The 17198-nt window shown below is 42.7% G+C and overlaps 1 protein-coding gene across 1 annotated transcript in view; it reads left to right on the top strand.

The window, feature by feature from the left end:
- The window catches only part of SLC6A5 (solute carrier family 6 member 5), a 58056-nt gene that overhangs the window by 27759 nt on the left and 13099 nt on the right, over positions 1-17198 (top strand). Inside the window, exons 15-17 of the mRNA XM_038765213.1 lie at positions 5688-5800; positions 9714-9845; positions 10431-10530. Of these exons, the coding sequence (XP_038621141.1) occupies positions 5688-5800; positions 9714-9845; positions 10431-10530 (345 nt within the window). The remainder of the gene's footprint in view (positions 1-5687; positions 5801-9713; positions 9846-10430; positions 10531-17198) is intronic.

The raw sequence follows: 17198 nt of genomic DNA, 5'->3' as shown, positions 1-17198 counted from the left end.
AACCGAGGCACAGAGAAGTGAAGTGACTGGCTCAAGGTCACACAGCAGGGAAGTGGAGAAGCTGGTATTAGAACCCAGTCTTCTGACTCTCGGGCCCGTGCTTTTTACATTAGGCCATACTGCTTCCTGAGGGCTTACAAGGCTCTCCTAGTTCTGTTAGTGAAGAGCCTTGCATTGTTATTATTTTCATGGTATTTGTTAAGCGCTTACTAAGCACTGTTCTAAGTGCTGGAGTAGATACAAGTTAATCAGACCGGACTCAGTTTCTGTCTCACTTGGGGCTCACAGTCTAAGTAGGAGGGAGAACAGGTATTGAATCTCCATATTGCAGATGAGGAAACTGGGGTATGAGAAGTTAAATGCCTTGCCCAAGTTAATGAGTTAATATTTACTTTATTTGTCCAAAGATTTTTTTCTTGATCTTTTCAGATCAAAGGGCTATTTGTTCTTCCTGTCTCCATTTAGAGGAAAATAAAATAGAAGGACCAAACTCTTTGATGTTAGAGTTCACAGGACACAATCACATGCTCAATTGCAAAGAAACTGCCACATTTCCGTGGCAGCAACTTCTGCTTTCCTTGGATGTCTGTGGTGGCCAGTGTGACTAAGAGAAGATGAGTTAAATGACATCACAGTCATGTGGTGAAGAAGCAAGTTCAGAGACCTGTCTCCTAAAATGGCCAAAATAGAAGGTCTGGACCAAGCCAGGGGACTGGGTAGACAAGAGAGAAGGGCTGGTGGACTTGTAATAATGCTAACAATGGAAAGAGCATGGGTTCAAATCCCATCTCCGCCACCTGTCAGCTGTGTGACCTTGGGCAGCTCACAACTTCTCTGTGCCTCAGTTACCTCAACTGTAAAATGTGGATTAAGACTGTAAGCCCCACTTGGGACAACTTGATCACCTTGTATCCTCCCCAGCACTTAGAACAGTGCTTTGCACATAGTAAGTGCTTAACAAATGCCATTAATGTCATTATTATTCTTATTACTACTAATAATAACCATAATTGTGGTATTTGTTAAGTACTCATTATGCACCAAGCACTGTTGGACACAGCCCCTTCCTCTCATGGGGCTCAAAGTCTGAGTACAAGGGAGAACAGGTAGTGAATCTCCATCTTGCAGATGAGGAAATAAAGGCACAGAGAGGTTAGGCAATTTGCCCTCAGCCACATAGCAGGCTGTTGGAGAACTCAAACTCAAACCTGGGTCCTCTGGCTTCCTGCCCGGTACTTTCTGCTACACTATGCTATCTCCTCTGTAAGTGCTTCCCAAAGCATGAATAGATGTTTCAACCTTCCCTTCAGGGCATCATTTCTCTCTGCTTTTGACTGAAACAAAACAGCCAAGAGGTCCAAAAAACTTCCCATTGTTAGAGCTAACCTCTCAGAGGGTTTCAATCCAGTCTTCACAAAGCTCATCAATGGTCTTGTAGAGTGTTCTAAAAAACCAGTAGATCCCATCTCATTACCACATATTCAATCTGTCACCAGTTCTTATTGGTTCAACCTTTATAACGTCACTAAAATCTGCCCTTTCCTCTCCGTCCTAACTGCTAGCATGATCATCCAAGCACTTCTGCTTTCCTTCCTAGACTATGTTCAGCCTCCTTGCTAAAATCCCTGCCTCCTGTCTCTCCCCACTATAGTCCTTACTTCCACCTGCTGCCCGGATAATTTTTTTAAAAAACATTCAATCCATGTTTCCCCACTCCACAAGAACCTACAGTGGTTGCCTCATCCACCTCTGCATCAAACATAAATTCCTTATCATTTGGCTTTAAAGCATTCTATCACCTTGCGTCTTCCTATCTTACCTCCATGATTTTTCTTACTACAACCCAGCCCACACACTTCACCCTATCACCAATCTACTCACTGTTCCTCAGTCTAATCTATATTGATGTTGCCTCCTCATTCATGTCCTGCCTCTGGCCTAGAACTCTCTCCCTCTCCAAATTTGACAGTCCACCACTCTCCCAACCTTCAAAGCCTTACTGAAACCACATCTCCTTAAAGAGCCCTCTCCAAATTAAGCCCTCATTTCCCCCACTCCCTCTCCTTTCTGTGTCCCCTTGCCCTTGGATTTGTACCCTTTATTTACCCATTATTAATCCCATAGCACTAATGTACATATCTTTAATTTATTTGAATGTCTGTCTTCCTCTCTAGACTGTGGCCAGTCCTACCCCTTCCTCCTCCTGTCCTTCATGACCATAAGAGAGTACAGATCTATCTACCTGCTGCAAATACTCTCATTTTCCCTCAGAGATATAGACCCCCATGCCACCTAGGCAAATTGGAACGAAAATCTATTTGTTTCTTTTAAGTCCACAGCCTGGTACCATTAGGCTCAACCCAGTTTCTTTTAGACCCTAGATATAAGCATCAGCATTTATTTCTATACTTACCATTCAATAAAATAAGTTGACTGTCAGGCTGTCATGAGCATACACTGTCAGAGAATGTGTTTTACACTTGAACTTAGCTAGAACTCCCTTGAAGGTAATATATTCATTTATTCATTCATTCAATCGTATTTACTGAGCGCTTACTGTGTGCAGAGCACTAAGCACTTGGGAAGTACAAGTTTGCAACATATAGAGACAGTACCTACCCAACAGCGGGCTTACGGGTAGACCCAGGTAACTCTTTGGGAAGTGAACCCCTTAGACTAATTTGAGAGTTCCCCATGGCGATTGGCAGCCACTATTTATTGTGAGGTTTTTGAAAGAATCCCCCCAGGTGGCTCATGAAGCGTCCCTGGGGATGTCAATTGAAAAATGTTCTGCCAACCTCATGTTCCCCAGAGATGCTAGTTCAGTTGAACTGAGTTTATGATTACCTGATTGGGGAAGAGCCCTTTTTTTAAAAAAAAAATTAAATGATATCAAAAGGATTCACTCCTATTACATAAAAAAGGGATAAAAATTGATAGCTAAACCTTAACTCTGATGGACTTACAACTCCTGCTTTTCTTGGTTCTCTAGCAGTGAATATTTCAAGACAGACATATTGACTTTATGCCTTTCACTGACACTGAGGTTTTGGACTGGCTTCTGGCCATAAATGGATTTCTTTTCTCTACATTTGAGACTCATTCTGAAATGTACCTTAATGCCAACTTTTCTTTTATGGTTCACAAAGGGAATATTTTAAATCTTGGTGTTACAGACTGTCAAATAAAAACCTAAAGGTGCAGTATCTTACACATGTTGTTCTTTCTGTTTTAAATAACCCTAAGCCCTGCCAATATTAAGATCTAATAGTGCAATATATTTCATTTAGTATGTGGTTATGTTTCAGTTATAAATACCAAATAATATTATTTCATCCTACTGTGGTTGCAGACCCCTCAGTGCACTAACTTTTCTTTTAAAGTTTTGCCCATTATCATTTATTATTTAGTGATATTTCCATGGAACTTACACTTGAAACATCCTTTAGAGACATTGCTCTCCCTATTTCACCAAGGAGGAAATTAAGGTGAATATGTTCCACAGTGATGATCTTCACTGAAGAAAAAATAACATTTCTATCAAGATTTGGACAAGCCTACAGCAGGAATGCCAATATCTGATAATGAGTGATTTTTAATGCTAGATTTGGTAGTGATGCCCATATGGAAGAAAGTCATTGATGTCACGAGACTGGAAAACTCAAAATCAATGGCTGCTAGAGAAGTAAGCGTGGCCTAGGGTATAGATCACGGCCCTGGAAGTCAGTAGGATTTGGGTTCTAATTCCGGCTCCACTACTTGTCCGCTGTGTGACCTTGGGCAAGTCATTTTGCTTCTCGGTGGCTCAGTTCCCTCATCTGTTAAATGGGGATTCAGACTGTGAGACCCATGTGGGACATGGACTGTGTCCAACCTGATTAGCTTGTATCTACCTCATTCATTCATTCAATCATATTTATTGAGCGCTTACTGTGTGCAGAGCACTGTACTAAGCGCTTGGGAAGTACAAGTTGGCAACATATAGAGACGGTCCCTACCCAACAACGGGATCACAGTCTAGAAGTTGCATAATACATGCTGGCACATAGGTAGTGCTTAACAAATACCATAAAAAAATGGCTGACTTGCTGAGTGAATGTGATAACACAGTCTCATGATCAACACCATGTCCTGCCTCCCAAACCTGGATGCATCTATGATCTAGACAGTGATCTCTCATCAACTCTGTCATAGCTTTTAGCTTAGTACAGTGCTCTGCACACAGTAACCACTCAATAAATACGATTGTTTGATTGATTGATTAGTAGAACTCAAGGATGAAAGCTACATCCAGACATGGAGCAGAGTGCTGAATGGACAGACCATCATTTGATATGCTCAAAACGCACGCTGATTATCCAGCATTGCTCTGAAGAGTGTTCTTCATACATCCAAGGCAGCTAAACATTAAACTGCTGGAGAATGTAAATATTAGCAAAGAACCCTACAAGAACAATTAGAACCACCCTGTTGGGAACAGAAAACTCCAATATAAACAATGAACAAGTATTTACCCATGATACTGCTGACCAGGTAGCCAAGACCATTGAGCATGGTCAGGAGAAGTCATTGAGATGGATCCAGGGCAAATGTTTAGGAGATCAAAGTTTATTTACAGCAAAACAATTATTGCACCTTAAAGGACTCATGACTCAGACAAAAGTAGGCTTACAGAAACCTGTGTCGTGATCTATATGTTGACAACTTGTACTTCCCAAGTGCTTAGTACAGTGCTCTGCACACAGTAAGCACTCAATAAATATGATTGATTTATTGATTGATTGATCGGCTAATGAAGTTAAGGAACAAGTGTGGCAGATGGTAGTGTTCCAAAATCAATCAATCAATGGCATTTATTGGGTGCTTACTTGGAGCAGAGCACTGTACTAAGCACTTGGGAGAATACAAAACAACAGAGCTGGTAGACACTTTCCCTGCCCACATGGAGGTTGCAGTCTAGAGGGGAAGACATTAATATAAATACATTAATTATGAATATGAATATGTGTTGTGGAGCTGAGTGTTGGGTGAATACCAAGTGTTTAAAGGGTACAGATCTAAGTGCATAGGCAACATAGAAAGGAGAGGGAGTGGGGGAAAATAGGGCTAAGTCAGGGAAGGCCTCTTGGAGAAGATGTGATTTTAATAGGGCTTTGAAGATAGGGAGAGTCTAAGTGTGTTGTATATGGAAGGAGAGGGAGTTCGGGGTCAGGGGGAGGTGTTACGAAAATTATGTCTCCTCCAAGTTGCCTTCCCTGACTAAGCTTTCATTTCCCCTACTCCCTCTCCCTTCCATATCACCTATGCACTTAGATCTGTACCCTTTAAACACTTGAATTCAACCCTCTCTAGTTTATTTTAATGTCTATTTCCCCTTCTAGATTGTAAGCTCCTTGGGGGCAGGGAACACGTCTACCAAAAACTTGTACTTTCCCAAGCACTTAGTAGAATGCTTTGCACATAGTACACACTCAGTAAATACCACTGATTGATTAATAGATTGATACTATTCTTGCCCCAGGAATAAACAACTAACGGGAAGACCATCAACCTCATCTAGCCAGAAAGTCAACAGAACCTCAATTTAGGAATGTCCCTGAATTTAAGCTACTGTTTGTTCTTGTGTCTTGTGATGATCTGAGTGCGAGTTGAGAACCTGCAATTTAATTTTGTTTTGTTATGTCCAGGGCCAGGTATTGCCTTTGTGGTTTACCCAGAAGCTTTAACCAGGCTGCCTCTCTCTCCATTCTGGGCCATTATATTCTTTCTGATGCTTCTGACACTGGGATTGGACACAATGGTAGGTAGAGTTTTTTCTCTCCTCTTTTGGTAACACAGCGACTTGTACCTCAGAACCACCTCTAGAGTGGAATTGCTTCATTCACTTTCCACAATAGTAACAAATCAGAGGGTTTCCACAATAGTAACAAATCAGAGGGGTTCTGCCCAATTGGCAAGAATCTGCTCTAAGGAGGTTAATTGCTCTGAGGAGGATGGCTTGGATTTGGAGAGCAGGGAGACCTTGGTGATCTGAGAATTACTGGTACTACTATTACTGCTACTAATGATAATAATAATTGTGATATTTGTCAAGCACTTTCTATGTGCCAGGCACTGTACTTAGCACTGGGGTAGATACAGGATATTTGGGTTGGACCCAGTCCCTCTCCACAGAGGGCTCACAGTCTTAATGCCCATTTTGAAGTTGAGAAAACTGAGGCACAGAAAAGTTAAATGATTTGGCCAATGTTACACAGCAGACAAGTGTACACAGCAAGTGTACACAGGTTTTACATGGCAAAGACTCCTCACTCTTGACTTCAAGGCTCTCTATCACCTCGCCCCCTCCTACCTCACCTACCTTCTCTCCTTCTACAGCCCAGCCCGCACCCTCTGCTCCTCTGCTGCTAACCTCCTCACTGTACCTCGTTCTCACCTGTCCTGCCTTCGACCCCCGGCCCATGTCCTCTCCCTGGCCTGGAATGCCCTCCCTCCGCACATCTGCCAAGCTAGCTGTCTTCCTCCCTTCAAAGCCCTACTTAGAGCTCACTCCTCCAAGAGGCCTTCCCAGACTGAGCCCCCTTTTTCCTCTCCTCCTCAACATCCCCCCGCCTTACCTCCTTCCCCTCTCCACAGCACCTGCATATATGTTTGTACAGATTTATTACTCTATTTATTTTACTTGTACATATTTACTATTCTATTTATTTTGTTAATGATGTGCATCTAGTTTTATCTCTATTTATTCTGATGACTTGACACCTGTCCACATGTTTTGTTTTGTTGTCTGTCTCCCCCTTCTAGACTGTGAGCCCATTGTTGGGTAGGGACCATCTCATTATGTTGCCAACTTGTACTTCTCAAGCGCGTAGTACAGTGCTCTGCAAACAGTAAGTGCTCAATCAATCAATCAATCGTATTTATTGAGCACTTACTATGTGCAGAGCACTGTACTAAGCGCTTGGGAAGTACAAATTGGCATCACATAGAGACAGTCCCTACCCAACAGTGGGCTCACAGTCTAAAAGGGGGAGACAGAGAACAGAACCAAACATACCAACAAAATAAAATAAGTAGGATAGAAATGTACAAGTAAAATAAATAAATAGAGTAATAAATATGTACAACCATATATACATATATACAGGTGCTGTGGGGAAGGGAAGGAGGTAAGACGGGGGGATGGAGAGGGGGACGAGGGGGAGAGGAAAGAAGGGGCTCAGTCTGGGAAGGCCTCCTGGAGGAGGTGAGCTCTCAGCAGGGCCTTGAAGGGAGGAAGAGAGCTAGCTTGGCGGAGGGGCAGAGGGAGGGCATTCCAGGACCGGGGGATGACGTGGGCCGGGGGTCGATGGCGGGACAGGCGAGAGCGAGGTACAGTGAGGAGATTAGTGGTGGAGGAGCGGAGGGTGCGGGCTGGGCAGTAGAAGGAGAGAAGGGAGGTGAGGTAGGAGGGGGCGAGGTGATGGACAGCCTTGAAGCCCAGGGTGAGGAGTTTCTGCCTGATGCGCAGATTGATCGGTAGCCATTGGAGGTTTTTGAGGAGGGGAGTAATATGTCCAGAGCGTTTCTGGACAAAGATAATCCGGGCAGCAGCATGAAGTATGGATTGAAGTGGGGAGAGACACGAGGATGGGAGATCAGAGAGAAGGCTAGTGCAGTAGTCCAGACGGGATAGGATGAGAGCTTGAATTAGCAGGGTAGCGGTTTGGATGGAGAGGAAAGGGCGGATCTTGGCAATGTTGCGGAGCTGAGACCGGCAGGTTTTGGTGACGGCTTGGATGTGAGGGGTGAATGAGAGAGCGGAGTCGAGGATGACACCAAGTTTGCGGGCTTGTGAGACGGGAAGGATGGTAGTGCCGTCAACAGAGATGGGAAAGTCAGGGAGAGGACAAGGTTTGGGAGGGAAGACAAGGAGCTCAGTCTTCGACATGTTGAGCTTTAGGTGGCGGGCGGACATCCAGATGGAGATGTCCTGAAGGCAGGAGGAGATGCGAGCCTGGAGGGAGGGGGAGAGAGCAGGGGCAGAGATGTAGATCTGGGTGTCATCAGCGTAGAGATGATAGTTGAAGCCGTGGGAGCGAATGAGGTCACCAAGGGAGTGAGTGTAGATTGAGAACAGAAGGGGACCAAGCACTGAACCTTGGGGAACCCCCACAGTAAGAGGATGGGAGGGGGAGGAGGAGCCTGCAAAAGAGACTGAGAAAGAACGACCGGAGAGATAAGAGGAGAACCAGGAGAGGACGGAGTCTGTGAAGCCAAGGTCAGATAACGTGTGGAGGAGAAGGGGGTGGTCCACAGTGTCAAAGGCAGCTGAGAGGTCGAGGAGGATTAGGACAGAGTATGAGCCGTTGGATTTGGCAAGCAGGAGGTCATTGGTGACCTTTGAGAGCGCAGTTTCCGTGGAATGAAGGGGACGGAAGCCAGACTGGAGGGGGTCGAGGAGAGAGTTGTTGTTGAGGAATTCTAGGCAGCGCGTGTAGACAACTCGTTCAAGGAGTTTGGAAAGGAATGGTAGGAGGGATATGGGACGATAACTAGAAGGTGAGGTGGGGTCAAGAGAGGGTTTTTTTAGGATGGGAGAGACATGGGCATGTTTGAAGGCAGAGGGGAAGGAACCAGTGGAGAGTGAGCGGTTGAAGATGGAAGTTAAGGAGGGGAGAAGGGATGGAGCGAGAGATTTCATAAGATGAGAGGGAATGGGGTCAGAAGCACAGGTGGCCGGAGTAGAACTTGAGAGGAGGGAGGAGAGTTCCTCTGAGGATACCGCTGGGAAGGATGGGAGAGTAGCAGAGAGTGTTGAGAGCCGGGGGGTTGGAGAAAGGGGGGAAGAGACTTTGGGGAGGTCGTACCTGATGGATTTAATTTTGTTAATGAAGTAGGAGGCCAGATCGTTGGGGGTGAGGGAAGGAGGAGGGGGAGGAACCGGGGGCCTGAGAAGGGAGTTGAATGTACGGAAGAGCTGGCGGGGGTGATGGGCATGGGTGTCAATAAGGGAGGAGAAATAGTTTTGTCTGGCAGAAGAGAGGGCTGAGTTAAGGCAGGAAAGGATAAACTTGAAGTGAACGAGGTTGGCATGGTGTTTAGACTTTCGCCAGCAGCGTTCGGCAGCTCGAGCATAAGAGCGAAGGAGGCGGACAGTGGCAGTGATCCAGGGCTGTGGGTTAGTGGTGCGAGAGCGGCGAAGGGAAAGGGGAGCGAGCGAGTCTAGCTGAGTAGAAAGGGTAGTAGAAATACGATTGAATGAATGAATGAATGAAAGCGGCAGAGCCAGGCATAGCTCTTCTTTTCTAGACTGGGTTCCAGGAATTTGTCTTGAGCACTTTTGGTCATTTGATGTAATATTAGTTTGGGGATGAAAATGACATAAAATCAAAGGAAATTGTCAGGGGACTTTGATGAAATCTTGAAAGGATTGGTGGTTTTAGGTAGTAGTAGATACCTATCAGATGACTTTGGGCAGTGAATATATTTTTTTACAAATAGAAAATCAAATAAAATGGAATTGACACAAAAAGAATCAGCATATCAAAGGTACAGAATGAGCTTAAAACACTCTATGAGTGAATCTGGTGGGTGGGATTCTGAAGATTTATTCTAACCAACTGAAGATCCATTCTAATAATTGCCCTGTAGATTTTTCTGGTATTAAATTAGTGCAACTCCCTAGAGTGGGGTGTTTGATTAACTGTTTTCCTTTTCTGCAACCTCCACAGTTTGCCACTATTGAAACTATAGTGACATCCATCTCAGATGAGTTTCCAAAGTACTTGCGAACCCATAAGCCTGTTTTTACACTTGGTTGTTGCATCTGTTTCTTCATCATGGGCTTTCCTATGATCACTCAGGTAAGCTGCTTATTGTCACTTTACTCTTGGGCTACCCCCTTTGTACCCTCTGGCCACTGCCCTGGCTGACCCTGGCCAAGTGACCAATCACTTACCTCCCCAAATGGAAGCTATGCCAGTTGATTAGAGATCCTGGATGCAGGAAAGAAAATATTAAGAGATTCCTTTTGATCTATGATTTTGTTCCAAGTGCTTTGAATTTTAAATTCAGCCTTTGGGTGGGTCAGTATTTGTTTGAGAGATAAATCCTGAAAAGAGTACTAAATTAGGCAGCACTAATTGCATATCTTCTCTTACTAAATTTTGATTACTGTTAAAGGTAAGAAGAAGTTGGGTCAGAGTCCATGCCAGCTCCAATGATCTGCCAAGAATGTCATCTAAATCTATCAGTCCACTGGCTTGCTGACTGAGTTAATTCATTCCCAAATGACAGTAGTTGTTACCAAATGGAACTAGCTGTCTCATGACTCAGAAGTGAGATGTTCCATAGCACAACTTTGAAATTGGAGTTGGAGGTATTGGGCTGTGGTGCCTGGGAAGACAGAGAGGGTATGCTTAATTTTGGAATTCTCTCATTGACTTTAGGGTGGAATTTACATGTTTCAACTTGTGGACACGTATGCGGCTTCATATGCTCTGGTCATCATTGCCATCTTTGAACTTGTTGGAATTTCATATGTCTATGGTAAGAAATGACTGAACAAGTCTTAAAATGGTACCTCAGTGCACAAGGGGAGGGATCTAGGGATGATTAGGATTTTTATAGCAAAAAAAAAGGAGTAAAGGGACTCAACCAAAGATAGTAACTTCACTTTGTCTACAGAAGAGCTGACTTTTTTTCAAGCCAGGGAAAAATGAAAATCGAATCAATCAATCAATCAATCACATTTATTGAGCATTTACACTATGCAGAGCACTGCACTAAGCACTTGGAGAATAAAATATAACAGAGTTGGTAGGCACATTCTCTACCCATAGAGGACTTACAGTCTAGGGGAGTTATCACTCCTCTTTCTAGACTTGAGATGTTCTGTGTGAAGAAGAGATATAATGGGGGGGGGGGGAGGAACCTTCTTTTTAGTCTACACTTCTGGTTGTCTTTGGAAATATTTCACCATTTTTTCTCTCAAGTATGTTGACATACCACCCCTTGGCCCATTTGGATAGATGTCAAGATATTAGATGCTGAAGCTTTTGCTTCACAAAATGGAGATTGGGGCTTCATAGCTATATAACACCAAACTAAGATTAAGGTCGACCAGTATCTGTATTCAAAACAACCCAAGGCATATACAACATTAAAAACTCCAGCCAGCATCCAGTTGAGATTCCCAAACAGAATAATGGTAAAAGTTAAATAAATAATCAGTATTACAAATTGAAAAGAATACTAACAGAAGAAACAAAGCCTAAGGTCCTCAGAATGTTATTTAAAATCAATGAGCATAAAAGATGCAAAGGCAAAGCTTGATTGTCTGATTTCCAGAAGCCACTCACTACATTTTTGGTCACATGGACATCTTAAGACTTTGCTTGGGAGAAGTGAATAGAGAAGAGTTTAGATTAATATACCCCCAAATTAGCTCACCCTAGCTTCCATTTTACCCAGTAATAGTTGAAGCAGAGAGAAATGCCTTATCATATGGAATTCTTCTGGCTGTGTTTCAGGGTAGCGCAGATAGCCACAGCTCACCAGATGAACTATGGATTTTTTTCAAGTTTTCTCCAATGCCCCACCCAGGAAAACGTGGAGTTCTTCCTTCCACTATTGACAGAAAAAGCGAACTGCTCTCAGAATGAATTCCTTAATAGCTTCTGGGAGGTGTAGATGAAATCAGCCCCTTATTGTGTGGGTTTTGAGGTCCTTCTAGTCCTTTTTTCCCTGAAATTATCTTGACAGCCTTATAGAAAGGCCTGTTAGGAGGGTTTTTTTAATGCATGTTGCTTTGGCTGTGACCTTGCCATCTAGTACAAGAGGGCAATCTTCATGAGACTGGAGACTGGATACAGACCTGGAAGGGCCATTAGCATGCCCCAAAATACTGTTTCTTATTGCTTTTAGCAGCAGGTAGAGGACCACTTACATTCTGGGATTGACAGGGGAGGTAACACAGTGATTTAGAGTGAGGAGAAGGGATGAGGGGGCATAGAAATGGATTTGGTTGGTTGGCAGATATTGAACAGTAACTTGGCCAAGTCTTCATAGTTTTGAGACCAATTCGATTGCCACTTTCAGTGTGAGACTGTGAAGGACTTGAAAGAAAGCTTTAAACAGGGGATGTTACACTTAACTCTGGGATTATTTAACTCATGAGTTGAAAACCTTGTGTATTTAGTAATGGGTGTTAGGAGGTAAGGAACAGTGCCTGAGATTTGGTCCTCTGTTTAAGGGAGGATTGGAGAGGGAGAAAGGTGAAATCCAACAAATCTCTCCACAAAAGCCTCCAACATTTTTAGCTCAATATTATTATTATTGTGGTATTTTGTTAAGCACTTATTCTGGGTCACTATTCTAAGCACTGGGGTAGATACCATATAAGCAGATCTGACAGAATCAATCAATCAATGGTATTTATTGAGCAGTTACTGTGAGCAGAGCACTGAACTAAGCACTTTAGAGAATACAATACCAAAAGTTGGTAGATATGTTCCCTGCCCACAAGGAGCTTACAGCCTAGAGGGGGAAACAGACATTAAAATAAATTACAGACAGTCCATATGGAACACATAGCTTGGGAGACAGAACTTCTTTTTCTGTGAAAAACATCACACAGCAGGCAAGTGTCAGAAACAGGATTAGAACTCATGCCCTATGACTCCCAAGCCCAGTCTCTTTCCAACTATATCAGTTCCTTTATGACATTTGAATAATTAATCCCTGAGTGCAGGGATGGAATTAAGGGTAAATTCTAAACTGAATTTACTAGAAATCACAATCATTCTGAAATTTCACATGGATTTTCAAGTTTCCATGAGAAGTGATAAATAACAGCTTGGGCCTTTAATTGTTATTCCACTGCTGCAAACAGAACAAAGCTAATGCTAATGAATCTTCCCTTGTTATCTTAAGGTTTCCCCCTTGAAATGAAAACAAAAAACACCTGCATTAGAAATTGGAAACCTAACAAGAATAAGAGGTTGTCACAAAATCCTCTCCCAGTTCGTGATGAGAGCAGATAGTCTTTTCCCAATCCTTCTTGTGGGCTTGGAGATTCCAAACAAAACTGAATCTGAAATAGCTGAGGACTTTTGACTGTGAAGACCACTGCACTTCTCACAGTGGGTTTTTTTTTTAATCTATTCATCCACACAGTTTTGACAGTGATGAGATTTTTTTTTTGCTTACAATTTTAAACTCCCAGTGACAGAGGTATTGGAGAATCAATGCCTGTTCTCCCTCCTGCTTAGACTGTGAGCCTCAAGTGGGACAAGGATTGTGTCTGACCTAATTAACTTGAACTACCCCAGTGCTTAGAACAGTGTTTGAAACATAGTAGGAGCTTAACAAATACCATAATCTGCCTCAATTCATCACAAGCATATAAGCAAATTAGATCATTCCTCTGGGCAGAGAATGAGAAATGACCAGGCAGGGTTGACTCTAAGCCAGAGTTTTTCAAATGCAGTCATTGGAGGATTTCTATGTGAACCTCTGAGTTACAGTCAGGTAAACACATATGTAGAGACACGTAGACACCAACAGCAAACAGACAATCCAGAAATATAAAGCAAGCAAGTTTTTCATCTTTAGTTATTAGTTTGTTAGTTTTTAGGTAGTTGAGTTGTTATTAAGAGTTATTAAGTTATTAAGAGTTGGGGAGGCTATCCTATAGTTCACACTAGTGAGAACAGATAATGTGTAACATTTGGGTTATTGTTGTTGTATGCTGTCGAGTCATATCCGATCCATAGCGACACCATAGACACAGCTCTCCCAGAATGCTCCACTTCCATCTGTAATTGTTCTGTTAGTGTATCCATAGAGTTTTCTTGGTAAAAATATGGAAGTGGTTTGCCATTGCTTCCTTCCATGCAATAAACAAGTGTCTGCCCTCAACCCTCTCCCATGCTGCTGCTGCCCGGCATAGGTGAGTTTTGACTTGTAGCAGATTGCCTTAAACTCGCTAGCCGCTTCCCAAGCTTGGAACGGAAAGGGTATGCCTCTGCTTGACTCTCCCTCCTCCCTCCTGTAGTCGTGACTGGTAGAGTAGTGGTGGTCACTGGTAGTGACTTGCCCAAAGTCCCACAGCTGACAATTGGTGGAGCCAGGATTTGAACCCATGACCTCTGACTCCAAAGCCCGGGTTCTTTCCACTGAGCCTCGCTGCTTACTATGTGGAATGCCCTCCCTCTGTCCGTCTGCCAAGCAAGCTCTCTTCCTCCCTTCAAAGCCCTACTGAGAGCTCACCTCCTCCAGGAGGCCTTCCCACACTGAGCCCCCTCCCCATCCCCCCCGCCTTACCTTCTTCCCCTTCCCACAGCACCTGTATAGATGTGTATATGTTTGTGTAGATTTATTACTCTATTTATTTATTTTACTTGTACATATCTATTCTATTTATTTTATTTTGTTAATATGTTTTGTTCTGTTGTCTGTCTCCCCCTTCTAGACTGTGAGCCCGCTGTTGGGTAAGGACTGTATCTGTATGTTGCCAACTTGTACTTCCCAAGCGCTTAGTACAGTGCTCTGCACACAGTAAGTGCTCAATAAATGTGATTGATTGATTGATTGATTGAGTATTGGAAACTCTCCAGGTGCGACACTGAGAGGGGAGCACTTAGGTGCCATGAAGCTAATCTGACTGTATGGACAGAGATCCTCATCTTTGGTGAATTTCCCATGATTGATTGTTTTAGAGGCGGCTTTACCATTCAATCATATTTATTGAGCACTTACTGGGTGCAGAGCACTGTACTAAGCGCTTGGGAAGTACAAATCGGCAACATATAGAGACGGTCCCTACCCAACAATGGGCTCACAGTCTAGAAGTCTAGACAGACAACAAAACAAAACAAGTAGGTGTCAATACCATCAGAATAAATAGAATTATAGCTATATACATATCATTAAAAAGAAATAGAGTAATACATATGTACAAATTACATTTCAAAGTGATTATTCACTTTCTCAAGTCTACTTAGGCTCAATTTTGGTATTCCTAACAGAAAGGGGGCAGGTTGGGGTTGGGGACAAGAAGCAGTGTGGATCAGATCCTTCCCACTTTACCAGAAGGCCCACCCCTGCTCCTGCTCCCCAGAACCCTCCCATTTACACCCAATTTTCCTGGAGCTGGAAGCCCACTCACTCACCGCTCACCTATGCCTAACAAAAAGCTCCAGTCTTAAAGCAGGGGCTCAAGGATATTTTTTGTTTTTCCTCCAACTTGATAGCAGGTTATTATCAGACTTCAAAAAGTTTTGAAACTCCTCCAGGCTTGTAAGAGGGAGAAAACACCCCTGTCCACATCCTCCCCTAATTCCAGCGATCACATTCTGGCTGTCCCCTCCATCCCCTCCGCCCCCGTCTCCCACAGTCTCTAATGTCCATTTTCCCAGAGTTTTTGCTTTTGCTTTTGCTATGGGAAGAACATGGAACTGGTAGTCTTAGGACTCCTTGGAAATGGAGTGCCTGCTGCCATGAGAAATGAGATACAGTATCTGCTGTACTTCCCTATCCATTTTCAAACCAGAGGGAGTTGTATCATTGATACAGAGAACTCATCAGTCAGATCTTTCTATCAGTCAGAGCCAGCCGAGGCTTGAGGGGCACTCAACAGGAAGATTTATCCATCAGTCAGCTCCTGCCTAGGGGAACCAATTAGAGGAGGATGGGAGAAGGTAGGCTCTTCCACCAATGTCTTAATTAGAGGAATCCAAACAACAAAAGTTTCCCAGAAATCTTGGAGTTACTAAAAGAGTCATAGATTAGCAAATTGCAAACCCAACCTTAAAGTGTGAGGAACTTTATTTCTACCCTTCACAAACTAACTGAAAGCTGCTGCTTCTGGGCTTCTTATGAATCCAATTTCAAGTATGCATGTTGGAGAACTGGGCTCAAAGAGAAACTGCATAAAAGTCACCTTTCTCCAGTTCCCTTCCTTAAATACTTTAGGATGTTATGTGTGGCTCAAAAGTAACAGCTTTGGCTCTTTACATATCATCATTAGTATTTCCTGAGCACCTACTATGTGCAGAGCATTGTACTAGGTGCCTGGGAACATACAACGAAAGAAGGCATGGTCTGTGTACTCACTGCCAGGAAGTAGATTTCTTGGCTTTTCAGGAGAAATCTTTAAACCCCCAGAACATTCTGATTATTCTAGGGATAATTCTGGAAATCCATTTACCTTAAGCAATCTCAGGATTTAGGAGAAGAGAATAAATCTGAAGTATATTTTGAATACTGTAACTCCAGGCATCATTGCTTTCTATTTTTTAGGCTCGAGCTTCAGCTGTATTAAAAACGCCAGGAAAGGTAGAATTTTTAAAAATAATGGTTAAAGTTGGAAAACAAGAATATGGAAATTACTATATTTTGTCTTTATGCTTTCTCTTAAAGTCTTATAAAATGTGATAACCTTAAAAAATGAGGTTATATTAGTTAACACAAGAGAAGGTGTATTGGGCCAGAGTTTAAAAATAAAGATGTCTATGTCTCTTCGGTTGCAAGTTTTGGAAAATAAACAAAGTCGTTGAATAGTGAAAGTTGTCAAGATTTACACTTCCTCTCTATTTTCAATAATCCAGGGAATGCCATTTGTGGTCATGCTTTTAAAATATAGCAGACTGAGTTTTAAACTTTATTGCCTAGACTGGATCAATCAATCTATATTTAAGTTCTCAGATCAATATTCATAAAAAGACAGTCAGAGTTTAGCCATCCATGTCTGAAAGTGGAAATTTATTTGAGTTTTATAAGGACACTTTGACCTTCCAAGTGAGTAAAATCCCTTTTACAAATGAATTTGAATTTTACTGGCAGCCAAAACATGGACCTTAGGCTTTCAGTAATATATGATCAAGTAACTGACATGAGGAGTTATTGAATACGAATGGATTTATTCCAGGCCAAATCTGAAATTTTTAATTCAATTTTCACATCTCTCATAACAACGGATACATTAAATTGATGTGATGTATCTACAACCTCCACAATTGCTTGTTTTATTCCCCTGAATATCTCTCTCATACACTACTACTTTTCATGATAAGGATGTTGGCACTGAACCAGGCAGTATGCTTTTATGATGGAATAAATCTGCCTTCAATTCTTGTTATTCGTTCTGCTTACTGAGCTCATCAAGAATTTTAATTAAAAAAACAAACAAGCAAAAGTCTTGAATCCAAAACATA

The sequence above is a fragment of the Tachyglossus aculeatus genome, chromosome 22, assembly GCF_015852505.1.
Source record: "Tachyglossus aculeatus isolate mTacAcu1 chromosome 22, mTacAcu1.pri, whole genome shotgun sequence".
NCBI lineage: Eukaryota > Metazoa > Chordata > Mammalia > Monotremata > Tachyglossidae > Tachyglossus > Tachyglossus aculeatus.
Note: the sequence above shows the minus strand (reverse complement) of the source record. Positions and strands in the feature narration are given on the sequence as shown.